The sequence below is a fragment of the Pristiophorus japonicus genome, chromosome 1 (genome assembly GCF_044704955.1).
Source record: "Pristiophorus japonicus isolate sPriJap1 chromosome 1, sPriJap1.hap1, whole genome shotgun sequence".
Classification (NCBI taxonomy): domain Eukaryota; kingdom Metazoa; phylum Chordata; class Chondrichthyes; family Pristiophoridae; genus Pristiophorus; species Pristiophorus japonicus.
The window spans coordinates 545,504,975-545,522,344 of NC_091977.1; the positions used below are offsets into that span (position 1 = coordinate 545,504,975).

The 17,370-nt window shown below is 55.6% G+C and overlaps 1 protein-coding gene across 1 annotated transcript in view; it reads right to left on the reverse strand.

Annotated features, from left to right (window-relative positions):
* LOC139273152 (dynein regulatory complex protein 11-like) overlaps positions 1 to 17,370 on the reverse strand; it is a 245,807-nt gene that overhangs the window by 81,644 nt on the left and 146,793 nt on the right. Inside the window, exon 12 of the mRNA XM_070889687.1 lies at positions 15,570 to 15,677. Within this exon, the coding sequence (XP_070745788.1) occupies positions 15,570 to 15,677 (108 nt within the window). The remainder of the gene's footprint in view (positions 1 to 15,569; positions 15,678 to 17,370) is intronic.

Genomic DNA, 17,370 nt, shown 5'->3' on the forward strand with positions numbered 1-17,370 from the left:
ACTGACTGACCCCTGAGCTCCAGGCCACTGAGTGACCCCCGAACACCATGTCACTGACTGACCCCAACACCAGGTCACTGAGAGACCCCGACACCAGGTCACTGAGTGACCCCCAACACCAGGTCACTGAGTGACCCCCCCAACACCATGTCACTGACTGATCCCAACACCAGGTCACTGAGTGACCCCCAACACCATGTCACTGACTGACCCCAACACCAGGTCACTGAGTGAACCCAACACCAGGTCACTGAGTGACCCCTCCAACACCAGGTCACTGAGTGACCCCCAACACCATGTCACTGACTGACCCCAACACCAGGTCACTGAGTGAACCCAACACCAGGTCACTGAGTGACCCCTCCAACACCAGGTCACTGAGTGACCCCCCCAACACCAGGTCACTGAGTGACCCCCCCCGAACACCAGGTCACTGACTGACCCCCAACATTTGGTCACTGAGCGACCCCCAACACCAGGTCACTGAGTGACCCCCAACACCAGGTCACTGAGTGACCCCCCAACACCAGGTCACCGAGTGACCCCCAACACCAGGTCACTGAGAGACCCCCAACACCAGGTCACTGAGTGACCCCCCGAACACCAGATCACCGAGTGACCCCCAACACCAGGTCACTGAGTGACCCCAAACAACAGGTCACTGAGTGACCCCCCCAACACCAGGTCAGTGAGCGACCTCCAACACCAGGTCAGTGAGTGACCCCCCGAACACCAGGTCACTGACTGACCCCTGAACACCAGGTCACTGAGTGATCCCCAACACCAGGTCACTGAGAGACCCCCAACACAAGGTCACAGAGAACCCCCAACACCAGGTCACTGAGTGACCCCCCCCAAAACCATGTCACTGACTGACCCCAACACCAGGTCACTGAGTGACCCCGACCACCAGGTCACTGAGAGACCCCCAACACCAGGTCACTGAGAGACCCCCAAACTCCAGGTCACTGACTGACCCCTGAACACCAGGTCACTGAGTGATCCCCAACACCAGGTCACTGAGAGACCCCCAACACAAGGTCACAGAGAACCCCCCCCAACACCAGGTCACTGAGAGACCCCCAACACCAGGTCACGGAGCGACCCCCAACACCAGGTCACTGAGTGTCCCCCCCCAAAACCATGTCACTGACTGACCCCCCGAACACCAGGTCACTGACTGACCCCTGAACACCAGGTCACTAAGTGACCCCCAACACCAGGTCACTGAGTGACCCCCCCCCAACACCGGGTCACTGAGAGACCCCCAACACCAGGTCACTGAGTGACTCCCCCCAACACCATGTCACTGAGAGACCCCCAACACCAGGTCACTGAGTGACTCCCCCCAACACCATGTCACTGACTGACCCCAACACCAGGTCACTGAGTGACATCGAACACCAGGTCACTGAGTGACCCCGAACACCAGGTCACTAAGTGACCCCCAACACCAGGTCACTGAGTGACCCCCCCCCAACACCGGGTCACTGAGAGACCCCCAACACCAGGTCACTGAGTGACCCCCCGAACACCAGGTCACTGACTGACCCCTGAACACCAGGTCACTAAGTGACCCCCAACACCAGGTCACTGAGTGACCCCCCCCAACACCGGGTCACTGAGAGACCCCCAACACCAGGTCACTGAGTGACTCCCCCCAACACCATGTCACTGAGAGACCCCCAACACCAGGTCACTGAGTGACTCCCCCCAACACCATGTCACTGACTGACCCCAACACCAGGTCACTGAGTGACATCGAACACCAGGTCACTGAGTGACCCCGAACACCAGGTCACTGACTGACCCCTGAGCACCAGGTCACTGAGTGACCCCCCAACACCAGGTCACTGAGTGACCCCCAACACCATGTCACTGACTGACCCCAACACCAGGTCACTGAGTGAACCCAACACCAGGTCACTGAGTGACCCCTCCAACACCAGGTCACTGAGTGACCCCCCCAACACCAGGTCACTGAGTGACCCCCCCCGAACACCAGGTCACTGACTGACCCCCAACATTTGGTCACCGAGCGACCCCCAACACCAGGTCACTGAGTGACCCCCAACACCAGGTCACTGAGTGACCCCCCAACACCAGGTCACCGAGTGACCCCCAACACCAGGTCACTGAGTGACCCCCAACACCAGGTCACTGGGTGACCCCCCGAACACCAGGTCACCGAGTGACCCCCCCAACACCAGGTCACTGAGTGACCCCAAACACCAGATCACTGAGTGACCCCCCCAACACCAGGTCACTGAGCGACCTCCAACACCAGGTCAGTGAGTGACCCCCCGAACACCAGGTCACTGACTGACCCCTGAACACCAGGTCACTGAGTGATCCCCAACACCAGGTCACTGAGAGACCCCCAACACAAGGTCACAGAGAACCCCCAACACCAGGTCACTGAGTGACCCCCCCCAAAACCATGTCACTGACTGACCCCAACACCAGGTCACTGAGTGACCCCGAGCACCAGGTCACTGAGAGACCCCCAACACCAGGTCACTGAGAGACCCCCAAACTCCAGGTCACTGACTGACCCCTGAACACCAGGTCACTGAGTGATCCCCAACACCAGGTCACTGAGAGACCCCCAACACAAGGTCACAGAGAACCCCCCCAACACCAGGTCACTGAGAGACCCCCAACACCAGGTCACGGAGCGACCCCAAACACCAGGTCACTGAGTGTCCCCCCCCAAAACCATGTCACTGACTGACCCCAACACCAGGTCACTGAGTGACCCCGAACACCAGGTCACTGAGAGACCCCCAACACCAGGTCACTGAGAGACCCCCAAACACCAGGTCACTGACTGACCCCTGAACACCAGGTCACTGACTGACCCCCAACACCAGGTCACTGAGAGACCCCCAACACCAGGTCACTGAGTGACCCCCCGAACACCAGGTCACTGACTGACCCCTGAACACCAGGTCACTAAGTGACCCCCAACACCAGGTCACTGAGTGACCCCCCCAACACCGGGTCACTGAGAGACCCCCAACACCAGGTCACTGAGTGACTCCCCCCAACACCATGTCACTGACTGACCCCAACACCAGGTCACTGAGTGACATCGAACACCAGGTCACTGAGTGACCCCGAACACCAGGTCACTGACTGACCCCTGAGCACCAGGTCACTGAGTGACCCCCCCAACACCAGGTCACTGAGTGACCCCCAACACCAGGTCACAGAGTGACCCCCCCCAACACCAGGTCATTGAGAGACCCTAACACCAGGTCACTGACTGACCCCAACACCAGGTCACTGACTGACCCCTGAACACCAGGTCACTAAGTGACCCCCAACACCAGGTCACTGAGTGACCCCCCCCAACACCGGGTCACTGAGAGACCCCCAACACCAGGTCACTGAGTGACTCCCCCCAACACCATGTCACTGAGTGACATCGAACACCAGGTCACTGAGTGACCCCGAACACCAGGTCACTGACTGACCCCTGAGCACCAGGTCACTGAGTGACCCCCCCAACACCAGGTCACTGAGTGACCCCCAACACCAGGTCACAGAGTGACCCCCCCCAACACCAGGTCATTGAGAGACCCTAACACCAGGTCACTGACTGACCCCAACACCAGGTCACTGACTGACCCCTGAGCACCAGGTCACTGAGTGACCCCCCCAACACCAGGTCACTGAGTGACTCCGAACACCAGGTCACTGAGAGACCCCCAACACCAGGTCACTGAGAGATCCCCGACACCAGGTCACTGAGTGACCCCCCCCAACACCATGTCACTGACTGACCCCGAACACCAGGTCACTGAGTGACCCCTGAGCACCAGGCCACTGAGTGACCCCCGAACACCAGGTCACTGAGTGACCCCCAACACCATGTCACTGACTGACCCCAACACCAGGTCACTGAGAGCCCCCGACACCAGGTCACTGAGTGACCCCCAACACCAGGTCACTGAGTGACCCCCCCCAAAACCATGTCACTGACTGACCCCCAACACCAGGTCACTGACTGACCCCAACACCAGATCACTGAGCGACCCCCAACACCAGGTCACTGAGTGACCCCAACACCAGGTCACTGAGCGACCCCCAACATTAGGTCACCGAGTGACCCCCAACACCAGGTCACTGAGTGACCCCCCAACACCAGGTCACTGAGTGACCCCCAACACCAGGTCACTGAGTGACCCCCAACACCAGGTCACTGAGTGACCCCCCGAACACCAGGTCACCGAGTGACCCCCAACACCAGGTCACTGAGTGACCCCAAACACCAGGTCACTGAGTGACCCCCCCCAACACCAGGTCACTGAGCGACCACCAACACCAGGTCACTGAGTGACCCCCAACACCAGGTCCCTGAGAGACCACCAACACCAGGTCACTGAGAGACCCCAACACCAGGTCACTGAGAGACCCCCAACACAAGTCACTGAGTGAACCCCCGAACACCAGGTCACTGACTGACCCCTGAACACCAGGTCACTGAGTGACCCCCAACACCAGGTCACTGAGAGACCCCCAACACCAGTTCACTGAGTGACCGCCAACACCAGGTCACTGAGTGACCCCAACACCAGGTCACTGAGAGACGTCAACACCAGGTCACTGAGTGACCGCCAACACCAGGTCCCTGAGAGACCCCCAACACCAGGTTACTGAGAGACTCCCAACACCAGGCCACTGAGTGACCCCCCCCAACACCAGGTCACTGAGCGACCCCAAACACCAGGTCACTGAGAGACCCCCAACACCAGGTTACTGAGAGACCCCCAACACCAGGCCACTGACTGAGCCCTGAACACCAGATCACTGAGCGAACCCCCCCCAACACCAGGTCACTGAGAGACCCCCAACACCAGGTTACTGAGAGACCCCCAACACCAGGCCACTGAGTGACCCCCCCCAACACCAGGTCACTGAGCGACCCCCAACACCAGGTCACTGAGTGACCCCCCGAACACCAGGTCACTGACTGACCCCTGAACACCAGATCACTGAGTGAAACCCCCCCAACACCAGGTCACTGAGTGACCCCCAACACCAGGTCACTGAGTGACCCCCAACACCAGATCACTGAGTGACTGCCAACACCAGGTCACTGAGTGACCCCCCCAACACCAGGTCACTGAGCAACCTCCAACACCAGGTCAGTGAGTGACCCCCCGAACACCAGGTCACTGACTGACCCCTGAACACCAGGTCACTGAGTGATCCCCAACACCAGGTCACTGAGAGACCCCCAACACAAGGTCACAGAGAACCCCCCCAACACCAGGTCACTGAGAGACCCCCAACACCAGGTCACGGAGCGACCCCCAACACCAGGTCACTGAGTGTCCCCCCCCAAAACCATGTCACTGACTGACCCCAACACCAGGTCACTGAGTGACCCCGAACACCAGGTCACTGAGAGACCCCCAACACCAGGTCACTGAGAGACCCCCAAACACCAGGTCACTGACTGACCCCTGAACACCAGGTCACTGACTGACCCCCAACACCAGGTCACTGAGAGACCCCCAACACCAGGTCACTGAGTGACCCCCCGAACACCAGGTCACTGACTGACCCCTGAACACCAGGTCACTAAGTGACCCCCAACACCAGGTCACTGAGTGACCCCCCCCAACACCGGGTCACTGAGAGACCCCCAACACCAGGTCACTGAGTGACTCCCCCCAACACCATGTCACTGAGAGACCCCCAACACCAGGTCACTGAGTGACTCCCCCCAACACCATGTCACTGACTGACCCCAACACCAGGTCACTGAGTGACATCAAACACCAGGTCACTGAGTGACCCCGAACACCAGGTCACTGACTGACCCCTGAGCACCAGGTCACTGAGTGACCCCCCCAACACCAGGTCACTGAGTGACCCCCAACACCAGGTCACAGAGTGACCGCCCCCAAACACCAGTTCATTGAGAGACCCTAACACCAGGTCACTGACTGACCCCAACACCAGGTCACTGACTGACCCCTGAGCACCAGGTCACTGAGTGACCACCCCAACACCAGGTCACTGAGTGACTCCGAACACCAGGTCACTGAGAGACCCCCAACACCAGGTCACTGAGAGATCCCCGACACCAGGTCACTGAGTGACCCCACCATCACCATGTCACTGACTGACCCCGAACACCAGGTCACTGAGTGACCCCTGAGCACCAGGCCACTGAGTGATCCCCAAAACCATGTCACTGACTGACCCCCAACACTAGGTCACTGACTGACCCCAACACCAGATCACTGAGCGACCCCCAACACCAGGTCACTGAGTGACCCCAACACCAGGTCACTGAGCGACCCCCAACATTAGGTCACCGAGTGACCCCCAACACCAGGTCACGGAGTGACCCCCCAACACCAGGTCACCGAGTGACCCCCAACACCAGGTCACTGAGTGACCCCCAACACCAGGTCACTGAGTGACCCCCCGAACACCAGGTCACCGAGTGACCCCCAACACCAGGTCACTGAGTGACCCCAAACACCAGGTCACTGAGTGACCCCCCCCAACACCAGGTCACTGAGCGACCTCCAACACCAGGTCAGTGAGTGACCCTCCGAACACCAGGTCACTGACTGACGCCTGAACACCAGGTCACTGAGTGATCCCCAACACCAGGTCACTGAGTGACCCCGAACACCAGGTCACTGGCTGACCCCTGAGCACCAGGTCACTGAGTGACCCCCGAACACCAGGTCACTGACTGACCCCCCAACACCATGTCACTGACTGACCCCAACACCAGGTCACTGAGAGACCCCCGACTCCAGGTCACTGAGTGACCCCCCCAACATCATGTCACTGACTGAGCCAAAGACCAGGTCACTGAGTGACCCCAAACACCAGGTCACTGACTGACCCCTGAGAACCAGGTCACTGAGTGACCCCCCCAACACCAGGTCACTTAGTGACCCCCAACACCAGGTCACAGAGTGACCCCCCCAACACCAGGTCACTGAAGACCACCAACACCAGGTCACTGAGTGACCCCCAACACCAAGTCCCTGAGAGACCACCAACACCAGGTCACTGAGAGACCCCAACACCAGGTCACTGAGAGACCCCCAACACCAGGTCACTGAGTGACCCCAACACCAGGTCCCTGAGAGACCACCAACACCAGGCCACTGAGTGACCCCCCCCAACACCAGGTCACTGAGCGAGCCCCAACACCAGGTCACTGAGTGACCCCCTGAACACCAGGTCACTGACTGACCCCTGAACACCAGGTCACTGAGCGACACCCCCAACCCCAGGTCACCGAGTGACCCCAACACCAGGTCACTGAGTGACCCCCAACACCAGGTCACTGAGTGACCCCCCGAACACCAGGTCACTGACTGACCCCTGAACACCAGGTCACTGAGTGACCCCCAACACCAGGTCACTGAGAGACCCCCAACACCAGGTCACTGAGTGACCGCCAACACCAGGTCACTGAGTGACCCCAACACCAGGTCACTGAGAGACGTCAACACCAGGTCACTGAGTGAGCGCCAACACCAGGTCCCTGAGAGACACCCAACACCAGGTTACTGCGACACCCTCCCCAACACCAGGTCACTGAGCGAGCCCCAACACCAGGTCGTTGAGTGACCCCCTGAACACCAGGTCACTGACTGACCCCTGAACACCAGGTCACTGAGCGACACCCCCAACACCAGGTCACCGAGTGACCCCCAACACCAGGTCACTGAGTGACCCCCAACATCAGGTCACCGATTGACCCCAACACCAGGTCACTGAGTGACCCCCAACACCAGGTCACTGAGTGAACCCCCGAACACCAGGTCACTAACTGACCCCTGAACACCAGGTCACTGAGTGACCCCCAACACCAGGTCACTGAGAGACCCCCAACACCAGGTCACTGAGTGACCGCCAACACCAGGTCACTGAGTGACCCCAACACCAGGTCACTGAGAGACGTGAACACCAGGTCACTGAGTGACCGCCAACACCAGGTCCCTGAGGGACCCCCAACACCAGGTTACTGAGAGACCCCCAACACCAGGCCACTGAGAGACCCCCAACACCAGGTTACTGAGAGACCCCCAACACCAGGCCACTGAGTGACCCCCCCCAACACCAGGTCACTGAGCGACCCCCAACACCAGGTCACTGAGTGACCCCCCGAACACCAGGTCACTGACTGACCCCTGAACACCAGATCACTGAGCGAAACCCCCCCAACACCAGGTCACTGAGTGACCCCCAACACCAGGTCACTGAGTGACCCCCAACACCAGATCACTGAGTGACTGCCAACACCAGATCACTGAGTGACCCCCAACACCAGGTCCCTGAGAGACCACCAACACCAGGTCACTGAGAGACCCCAACACCAGGTCACTGAGAGACCCCCAACACCAGGTCACTGAGTGACCCCAACACCAGGTCCCTGAGAGACCACCAACACCAGGCCACTGAGTGACCCCCCCCAAAACCAGGTCACTGAGCGAGCCCCAACACCAGGTCACTGAGTGACCCCCTGAACACCAGGTCACTGACTGACCCCTGAACACCAGGTCACTGAGCGACACCCCCAACACCAGGTCACCGAGTGACCCCCAACATCAGGTCACCGAGTGACCCCAACACCAGGTCACTGAGTGACCCCCAACACCATGTCACTGAGTGACCCCCGAACACCAGGTCACTGACTGACCCCTGAACACCAGGTCACTGAGTGACCCCCAACACCAGGTCACTGAGAGACCCCCAACACCAGGTCACTGAGTGACCGCCAACACCAGGTCACTGAGTGACCCCAACACCAGGTCACTGAGAGACGTCAACACCAGGTCACTGAGTGAGCGCCAACACCAGGTCCCTGAGAGACCCCCAACACCAGGTTACTGCAAGACCCTCCCCAACACCAGGTCACTGAGCGAGCCCCAACACCAGGTCACTGAGAGACCCCCAACACCAGGTTACTGAGAGACCCCCAACACCAGGCCACTGAGTGACCCCCCCCAACACCAGGTCACTGAGTGACCCCCAACACCAGGTCACTGAGAGACCCCCAACACCAGGTTACTGAGAGACCCCCAACACCAGGCCACTGACTGAGCCCTGAACACCAGATCACTGAGCGAACCCCCCCCAACACCAGGTCACTGAGTGACCGCCAACACCAGGTCACTGAGTGACCCCCAACACCAGATCACTGAGTGACTGCCAACACCAGGTCACTGAGTGACCCCCAACACCAGGTCACTGAGTGACCCCCAACACCAGATCACTGAGTGACCCCCAACACCAGATCACTGAGTGACTGCCAACACCAGGTCACTGAGTGACCCCCAACACCAGGTCACTGAGCGACCCCCAACACCAGGTCACTGAGTGACCCCCAACACCAGGTCACTGACTGACCCCAACACCAGGTCACTGAGTGACTGCCAACACCAGGTCACTGAGTGACCCCCATCACCAGATCACTGAGTGATCCCCAACACCAGGTCACTGAGTGACTGCCAACACCAGGTCACTGAATGACCCCCAACACCAGGTCACTGAGTGACTGCCAACACCAGGTCACTGAATGACCCCCAACACCAGGTCACTGAGTGACTGCCAACACCAGGTCACTGAGTGACCCCCAACACCAGGTCACTGAGTGACCCCCAACACCAGGTCACTGAGAGACCCCCAACACCAGGTTACTGAGAGACCCCCAACACCAGGCCACTGACTGAGCCCTGAACACCAGATCACTGAGCGAACCCCCCCCAACACCAGGTCACTGAGTGACCGCCAACACCAGGTCACTGAGTGACCCCCAACACCAGATCACTGAGTGACTGCCAACACCAGGTCACTGAGTGACCCCCAACACCAGGTCACTGAGTGACCCCCAACACCAGATCACTGAGTGACTGCCAACACCAGGTCACTGAGTGACCCCCAACACCAGGTCACTGAGCGACCCCCAACACCAGGTCACTGAGTGACCCCCAACACCAGGTCACTGACTGACCCCAACACCAGGTCACTGAGTGACTGCCAACACCAGGTCACTGAGTGACCCCCATCACCAGATCACTGAGTGATCCCCAACACCAGGTCACTGAGTGACTGCCAACACCAGGTCACTGAATGACCCCCAACACCAGGTCACTGAGTGACTGCCAACACCAGGTCACTGAATGACCCCCAACACCAGGTCACTAAGTGACCCCCAACACCAGGTCACTGAGTGACCCCCCCAACACCAGGTCACTGAGTGACCCCCAACACCAGGTCACTAAGTGACCCCCAACACCAGATCACTGAGTGACTGCCAACACCAGGTCACTGAGTGACCCCCAACACCAGGTCACTGAGTGACGCCCAACACCAGGTCACTGAGTGACCCCCCAACACCAGGTCAGAAGGAAACCAGGGAAGTGTTGAGCTCCGAGAAAGCGCCCCGTACACCCCCTTTCCCATATCCTAAATCCCTCTCCTTCCCCTCCCGCTGTCCTGGCCAGCATTAATCTCTCAACCAACATCACTAAAAGAGGTGACCTGGTCATTTATCTTATTGCTATTCATGGCATCTTGCTGTGCGTATACTTGCAGTCCGCTTCCTGCATTCCAACAGTGACTACACTGCAGTACCACATCCTACACATAATCTGACCCCCTCCTCACCCTCAGCACAATATCGATATCCCCCTCACTGCTCACTCAATTCGTAGCTGTCCGCCCCCTCCAACAACTCCTCCATAATCTGCTCCTGCTCCTGGCCCCTCCCTCATCGAGCAGATTTTCAGGGTTTTAACCCCCACCCCAAGCAGCACCTTGGCCACCCACCACCATCCCCCGAGGCCACATCCCCCATTTCAATCCCCCATAGATTTATAGTAATTAGGGGAAGGTTAGAGGGGATTTGAGGGGAAATGTCTTCACCCAGAGAGTGGTGGGGGTCTGGAACTCACGGCCTGAAAGGGTGGTAGAAGCAGAAACTCTCACCACATTTAAAAAGTACTTGGATGTGCACCTGAAGTGCCGTAACCCACAGGGCTACAGACCGAGAGCTGGAAAGTGGGACTAGGCTGGGTAGCTCTTTGTCGACCGGCACGGACACGATGGGCCGAAAGGCCTCCTTCCTGGGCAGGACCAGAACCAATGTCCTAGGGGGAGTGTTTGCTAGTGCTGTTGGGGAGGAGTTAAACTAATATGGCAGGGGGATGGGAACCTATGCAGGGAGACAGAAGGAAGTAGAATGGGGGCAGAAGCAAAAGATAGAAAGGAGAATAGTAAAAGTGGAGGGCAGAGAAACCCAAGGCAAAAAACAAAAAGGGCCACATTACAGCAAAATTCTAAAGGGGCAAAGTGTGTATCAATGACAAGCCTGAAGGCTCTGTGCCTCAATGCGAGGAATATTCGGAATAAGGTGGACGAATTAACTGTGCAGACAGCAGTAACCGGATATGATGTGATTGGCATCACAGAGACATGGCTCCAGGGTGACCAAGGCTGGGAACTCAACATCCAGGGGTATTCAACATTTAGGAAGGATAGACAGAAAGGAAAAGGAGGTGGGTGGCGTTGCTGGTTAAAGAGGAAATTAATACTACAGTAAGGAAGGACATTAGCCTGGATGATGTGGAATCAGTATGGGTGGAGCTGCGGAATATCAAGGGGCAGAAAACACTAGTGGGAGTTGTGTACAGACCACCAAACAGTAGTAGTGATGTTGGGGATAGCATCAAACAAGAAATAAGGGATGTGTGCACTAAAGGTACAGCAGTAATCATGGCGACTTTAATCTACATATTGATTGGGCTAACCAAACTGGTAGCAATGCGGTGGAGAAGGATTTCCTGGAGTGTATTAGGGATGGTTTTCTGGACCAATATGTCGAGGAACCAACTAGGGAGCTGGCCATCCTAGACTGGGTGATGTGTAATGAGAAGGGACTAATTAGCAATCTTGTTGTGCGAGGCCCCTTGAGGAAGAGTGACCATAATATGGTAGAATTCTTTATTAAGATGGAGAGTGACACAGTTAATTCGGAAACTAGGGTCCTGAACTTAAGGAAAGGTAATTTCGATGGTTTGAGGCGTGAATTGGCTAGAATAAACTTGCAAATGATACTTAAAGGGTTGATGGTGGATAGGCAATGGCAAACATTTAAAAATCACATGGATGAACTTCAGCAATTGTACATCCCTGTCTGGAGTAAAAATAAAACGGGGAAGGTGGCTCAACCGTGGCTAACAAGGGAAATTAAGGATAGTGTTAAAACCAAGGAAGAGGCATATAAATTGGCCAGAAAAAGCAACAAACCTGAGGACTGGGAGAAATTTAGAATTCAATAGAGGAGGACTAAGGGTTTAGTTAAGAGGGGGGAAATAGAGTACGAGACAAAGCTTGCAGGGAACATAAAAACTGACTGCACAAGCTTCTATAAATATGTGAAGAGAAAAAGATTAGTGAAGACAAACGTAGGTCCCTTGCAGTCGGATTCAGGTGAATTTATAATTTATAATAAAGAAATGGCAGACCAATTGAACAAATACTTCGGTTCTGTCTTCACGAAGGAAGACACAAATAACCTTCCGATTGTACTAGGGGACCGAGGGTCTAGTGAGAAGGAGGAACTGAAGGATATTCCTATTAGGCGGGAAATTGTGTTGGGGAAATTGATGGGACTGAAAGGCCGATAAATCCCCGGGGCCTGATAGTCTGCATCCCAGAGTACTTAAGGAAGTGGCCCTAGAAATAGTGGATGCATTGGTGATCATTTTCCAACAATCTACCGACTCTGGATCAGTTTCTATGGACTGGAGGGTAGCTAATGTAACACCACTTTTTAAAAAAGGAGGGAGAGAGAAAACGGGTAATTATAGACCGGTTAGCCTGACATCAGTAGTGGGGAAAATGTTGGAATCAATCATTGAAATAACAGCGCATTTGGAAAGCAGTGACAGGATCGATCCAAGTCAGCATGGATTTATGAAAGGGAAATCATGCTTGACGAATCTTCTGGAATTTTTTGAGGATGTAACGAGCAGAGTGGACAAGGGAGAACCAGTGGATGTGGTGTATTTCGACTTTCAAAAGGCTTTTGACAAGGTCCTGCACAAGAGATTGGTGTGCAAAATCAAAGCACATGGTATTGGGGGTAATGTACTGACGTGGATAGAGAACTGGTTGGCAGACAGGAAGCAGAGAGTCGGGATAAACGGGTCCTTTTCAGAATGGCAGGCAGTGACTAGTGGAGTGCCGCAGGGCTCAGTGCTGGGACCCCAGCTCTTTACAATATACATTAATGATTTGGATGAAGGAATTGAGTGTAATATCTCCAAGTTTGCAGATGACACTAAGCCGGGTGGCGGTGTGAGCTGTGAGGGGGACGCTAAGAGGCTGCAGGGTGACTTGGACAGGTTAGGTGAGTGAGCAAATGCATGGCAGATGCAGTATAATGTGGATAAATGTGAGGGTATCCATTTTGGAGGCAAAAACACAAAGGCAGTATATTATCTGAATGGCGGCAGATTAGGAAAAGGGGAGGTGCAACGAGACCTGGGTGTCATGGTTCATCAGTCACTGAAAGTAGGCATGCAGGTATAGCAGGCAGTGAAGAAGGCAAATGGTATGTTGGCCTTCATAGCTAGGGGATTTGAATATAGGAGCAGGGAGGTATTACTGCAGTTGTACAGGGCCTTAATGAGGCCTCACCTGGAATATTGTGTTCAGTATTGGTCTCCTAATCTGAGGAAGGACGTTCTTGCTATTGAGGAAGTGCAGCGAAGGTTCACCAGACTGATTCCAAGGATGGCTGGACTGTCATATGAGGAGAGACTGGATCGACTGGGCCTTTATTCACTGGAGTTTAGAAGGATGAGAGGGGATCTCATAGAAACGTATAAGATTCTGATGGGACTGGACAGGTTAGATGCGGGAAGAATGTTTCTGATGTTGGGGAAGTCGAGAACCAGGGGACACAGTCTTAGGATAAGGGGTAGGCCATTTAGGACCGAGATGAGGAGAAACTTCTTCACTCAGAGAGTTGTTAACCTGTGGAATTCCCTGCTGCAGAGAGCTGTTGATGCCAGTTCATTGGATATATTCAAGAGGGAGTTAGATATGGCCCTTACGGCTAAAGGGATCAAGGGGTATGGAGAGAAAGCAGGAAAGGGGTACTGAGGGAATGATCAGCCATGATCTTATTGAATGGTGGTGCAGGCTCGAAGGGCCGAATGGCCTACTCCTGCACCTATTTTCTATGTTTCTATGTTTCTATGTTTCTGTGCTGTAAAGTTCTGTGATTCTATGATTCCACATCCCCCATTTCCCATTCCCGCTCACGATTCCAACCGCTCGCTTAATTTCAGCAGTTTATCTGTCCTTCCAGCTCCCCCTGGGAGTTTGGCTTGTGCCTCCTCCTCAAAGAGCAGTCATTCTATCCAGCCCCCAACCCATGCTCCCTCCCCATCTCCCAAACCCACCACCTCCTCCTCACAGCCCACTCCCCTCTCATCCTCTCCCCAACACTGACCCCTGACCCCCGACACTGACCCCTGACCCCAACTCCCAGTGGCTCCGGATCCCACATTCTGCTGCAGTGCCACCACTAGCTGGAGAGAGGGAATTACAGCGGGACAGGTTTACATTGGAATTAAAAACATCAGAAATAGCTGGAGTCGGCCATTGGGCCTGGGATGCCGGCTCTGCCATTCGATCGGACCATGGCGGATTGTAAATGTAGATAATGGGAAAGTAAATGTACGACCAGAGCTTTAGAACTGGACCCAAGTTCAATCTGCCATCCTGCTCCGATTACTTGTGCTCGCTAACCCGACTTCCTGCAGCAACACCACGCGGTCTGGAACATTGGGCCATTGGGGGAGGCCGAGACCTCACTTATTCATTGCGAGAGGGATGGAGTACACAAGCAGGGAGGTCCTGCTGCAACTGTACAGGGTATTGGTGAGGCCGCACCTGGAGTACTGCGTGCAGTTTTGGTCACCTTACTTAAGGAAGGATATACTAGCTTTGGAGGGGGTGCAGAGATGATTCACTAGGCTGATTCCGGAGATGAGGGGGTTACCTTATGATGATAGATTGAGCAGACTGGGTCTTTACTCGTTGGAGTTCAGAAGGATGATGGGTGATCTTATAGAAACATTTAAAATAATGAAAGGGATAGACAAGATAGAGGCAGAGAGGTTGTTTCCACTGGTCGGGGAGACTAGAACTAGGGGGCACAGCCTCAAAATACGGGGGAGCCAATTTAAAACCGAGTTGAGAAGGAATTTCTTCTCCCAGAGGGTTGTGAATCTGTGGAATTCTCTGCCCAAGGAAGCAGTTGAGGCTAGCTCATTGAATGTATTCAAATCACAGATAGATAGATTTTTAACCAATAAGGGAATTAAGGGTTACGGGGAGCGGGCGGGTAAGTGGAGCTGAGTCCACGGCCAGATCAGCCATGATCTTGTTGAATGGCGGAGCAGGCTCGAGGGGCTAGATGGCCTACTCCTGTTCCTAATTCTTATGTTCTTATGTTCTTATGTTAGCCAAGGGCCTGTTGGGGAGACTGAGACCTCACTTACCCAAGGGCAGGATAGCGTACATGGCGATGATCTGCCGGATATCGTACAGCGATGGCATTGGGTTGATGTTGGCGTGGATCAGTGTGGTCCCCAGGTAACTGAACTCCCCTGTGGAAACAGCAGCCAATAGTCACATCGGTATATAATCCGGTGTAGGGGAGGGGAGGGAGGAGGAGTTGGGGAGGGAGGAGGGACGGAGGGGGATTGGGGGAGGGGAGGTGAGGGAGGAGGAGATGGGGAGGGAGGAGGGAGAGGAAGGAGGAGCGGAGGGGGATTGGGGGAGTGGAGGGGAGGGAGGAGAGATGGAGGGGGATTGGGGGAGTGGAGGGGAGGGAGGAGGAGATAGGGAGGGAGGAGGGAGAGGGAGGGGAGCGGAGGGAGGAGGAGATGGGGTTCGGCAGTGAAATAGCTCCTAAATCATCAACACTACGCAGTAATTCAGGATTGTCCTAAATTAACCTAATCCCGGCTATTTCACAAACGCCCTGCAAGTCGCCCGTAATATCAGCTGGTCAGGTAACTTTTAAAAAATTAATTTGCGGGATGGCAAGGTCAGTATTTATTGCCCATCCCTATCATAGAATCATAGAGCACAGAAAGAGGCCATTCCGTGCCAGCCCACAAAGAGCTTTCCAGCTCTCGGTCCATAGCCCTGCAGGTTACAGCACTTTAAGTGGCTATCCAAGTACCTCTAAATGTGGTGAGGGTTTCAGCTTCTCCCACCCTCTCAGGCACTGAATTCCAGACCCCCATTCTAATTGCCCTGGAGTGTGGCACTGGGCTATTTGGAGGCGACCACATTGCTGTGTGTCTAGAGTCACATATCGGCCAGACCAGGTAAGGGCAGCAGATTTCCTTCAGTGAACCTGATGGGTTTTTACATCAATCCTGTAGTTTCATGGTCACCATTACTGATGCTCACTTTTTAATTCCAGATTTATTGAAACTGATTTAAATTGCCAGCTGCCCTGGTGGGATTTGAACCCCTGTCTCCACATCATTCGTCCCAGCCCCGAGATTACTGGTCCCCTAACATAACCACTATGTTACCATTCCCAGGTTGTGAACCCTTGGAATTCTCTACCCAAACACTGTTCAGTTTATTCAAGGCGGGGTTAGATAGATTTTTGGGGAAATCGAGGGATATGGGGATCGGGCGGGAAAGTGGAGTTGAGGTCGATGATCAGCCGTGATCTTATTGAATGGCGGAGCAGGCTGGAGGGGCCGAATGGCCGACTCCTGCTCCTAATTCTTATGTTCGTATGGACAGGGGACTGGGCGAGATGAGATGGAGAGTATGGTTAGACTAAGGACAGGGTGAGGCTGGGTTGTGGGGGTGGGGGGGCGGGGGGGGGGAAGAGTGGGGTAAGACAGGGTGAGGCTGGGCAGGGGGGAGTGGGTTTGGACAGGGGACAGGGAGAGGCTGGGGGAGGGGGGGAGTGGGTTTGGACAGGGGACAGGGAGAAGCTGGGCGGGGGGGGGAGTGGGTTTGGACAGGGGACAGGGAGAGGCTGGGGGGGAGTGGTGTTGGACAGGGTACTGGGTGAGGCTGGGGTGGGGGAGTGGGTTTGGACAGGGGACAGGGAGAGGCTGTGGGGGGAGTGGTGTTGGACAGGGGACAGGGAGAAGCTGGGCGGGGGGGGAGTGGGTTTGGACAGGGGACAGGGAGAGGCTGGGGGGGGAGTGGTGTTGGACAGGGGACTGGGTGAGGCTGGGGTGGGGGAATGGGGTTGGACAGGGGACAGGGAGAGGCTGGGGGGGAGTGGTGTTGGACAGGGTACTGGGTGAGGCTGGGGTGGGG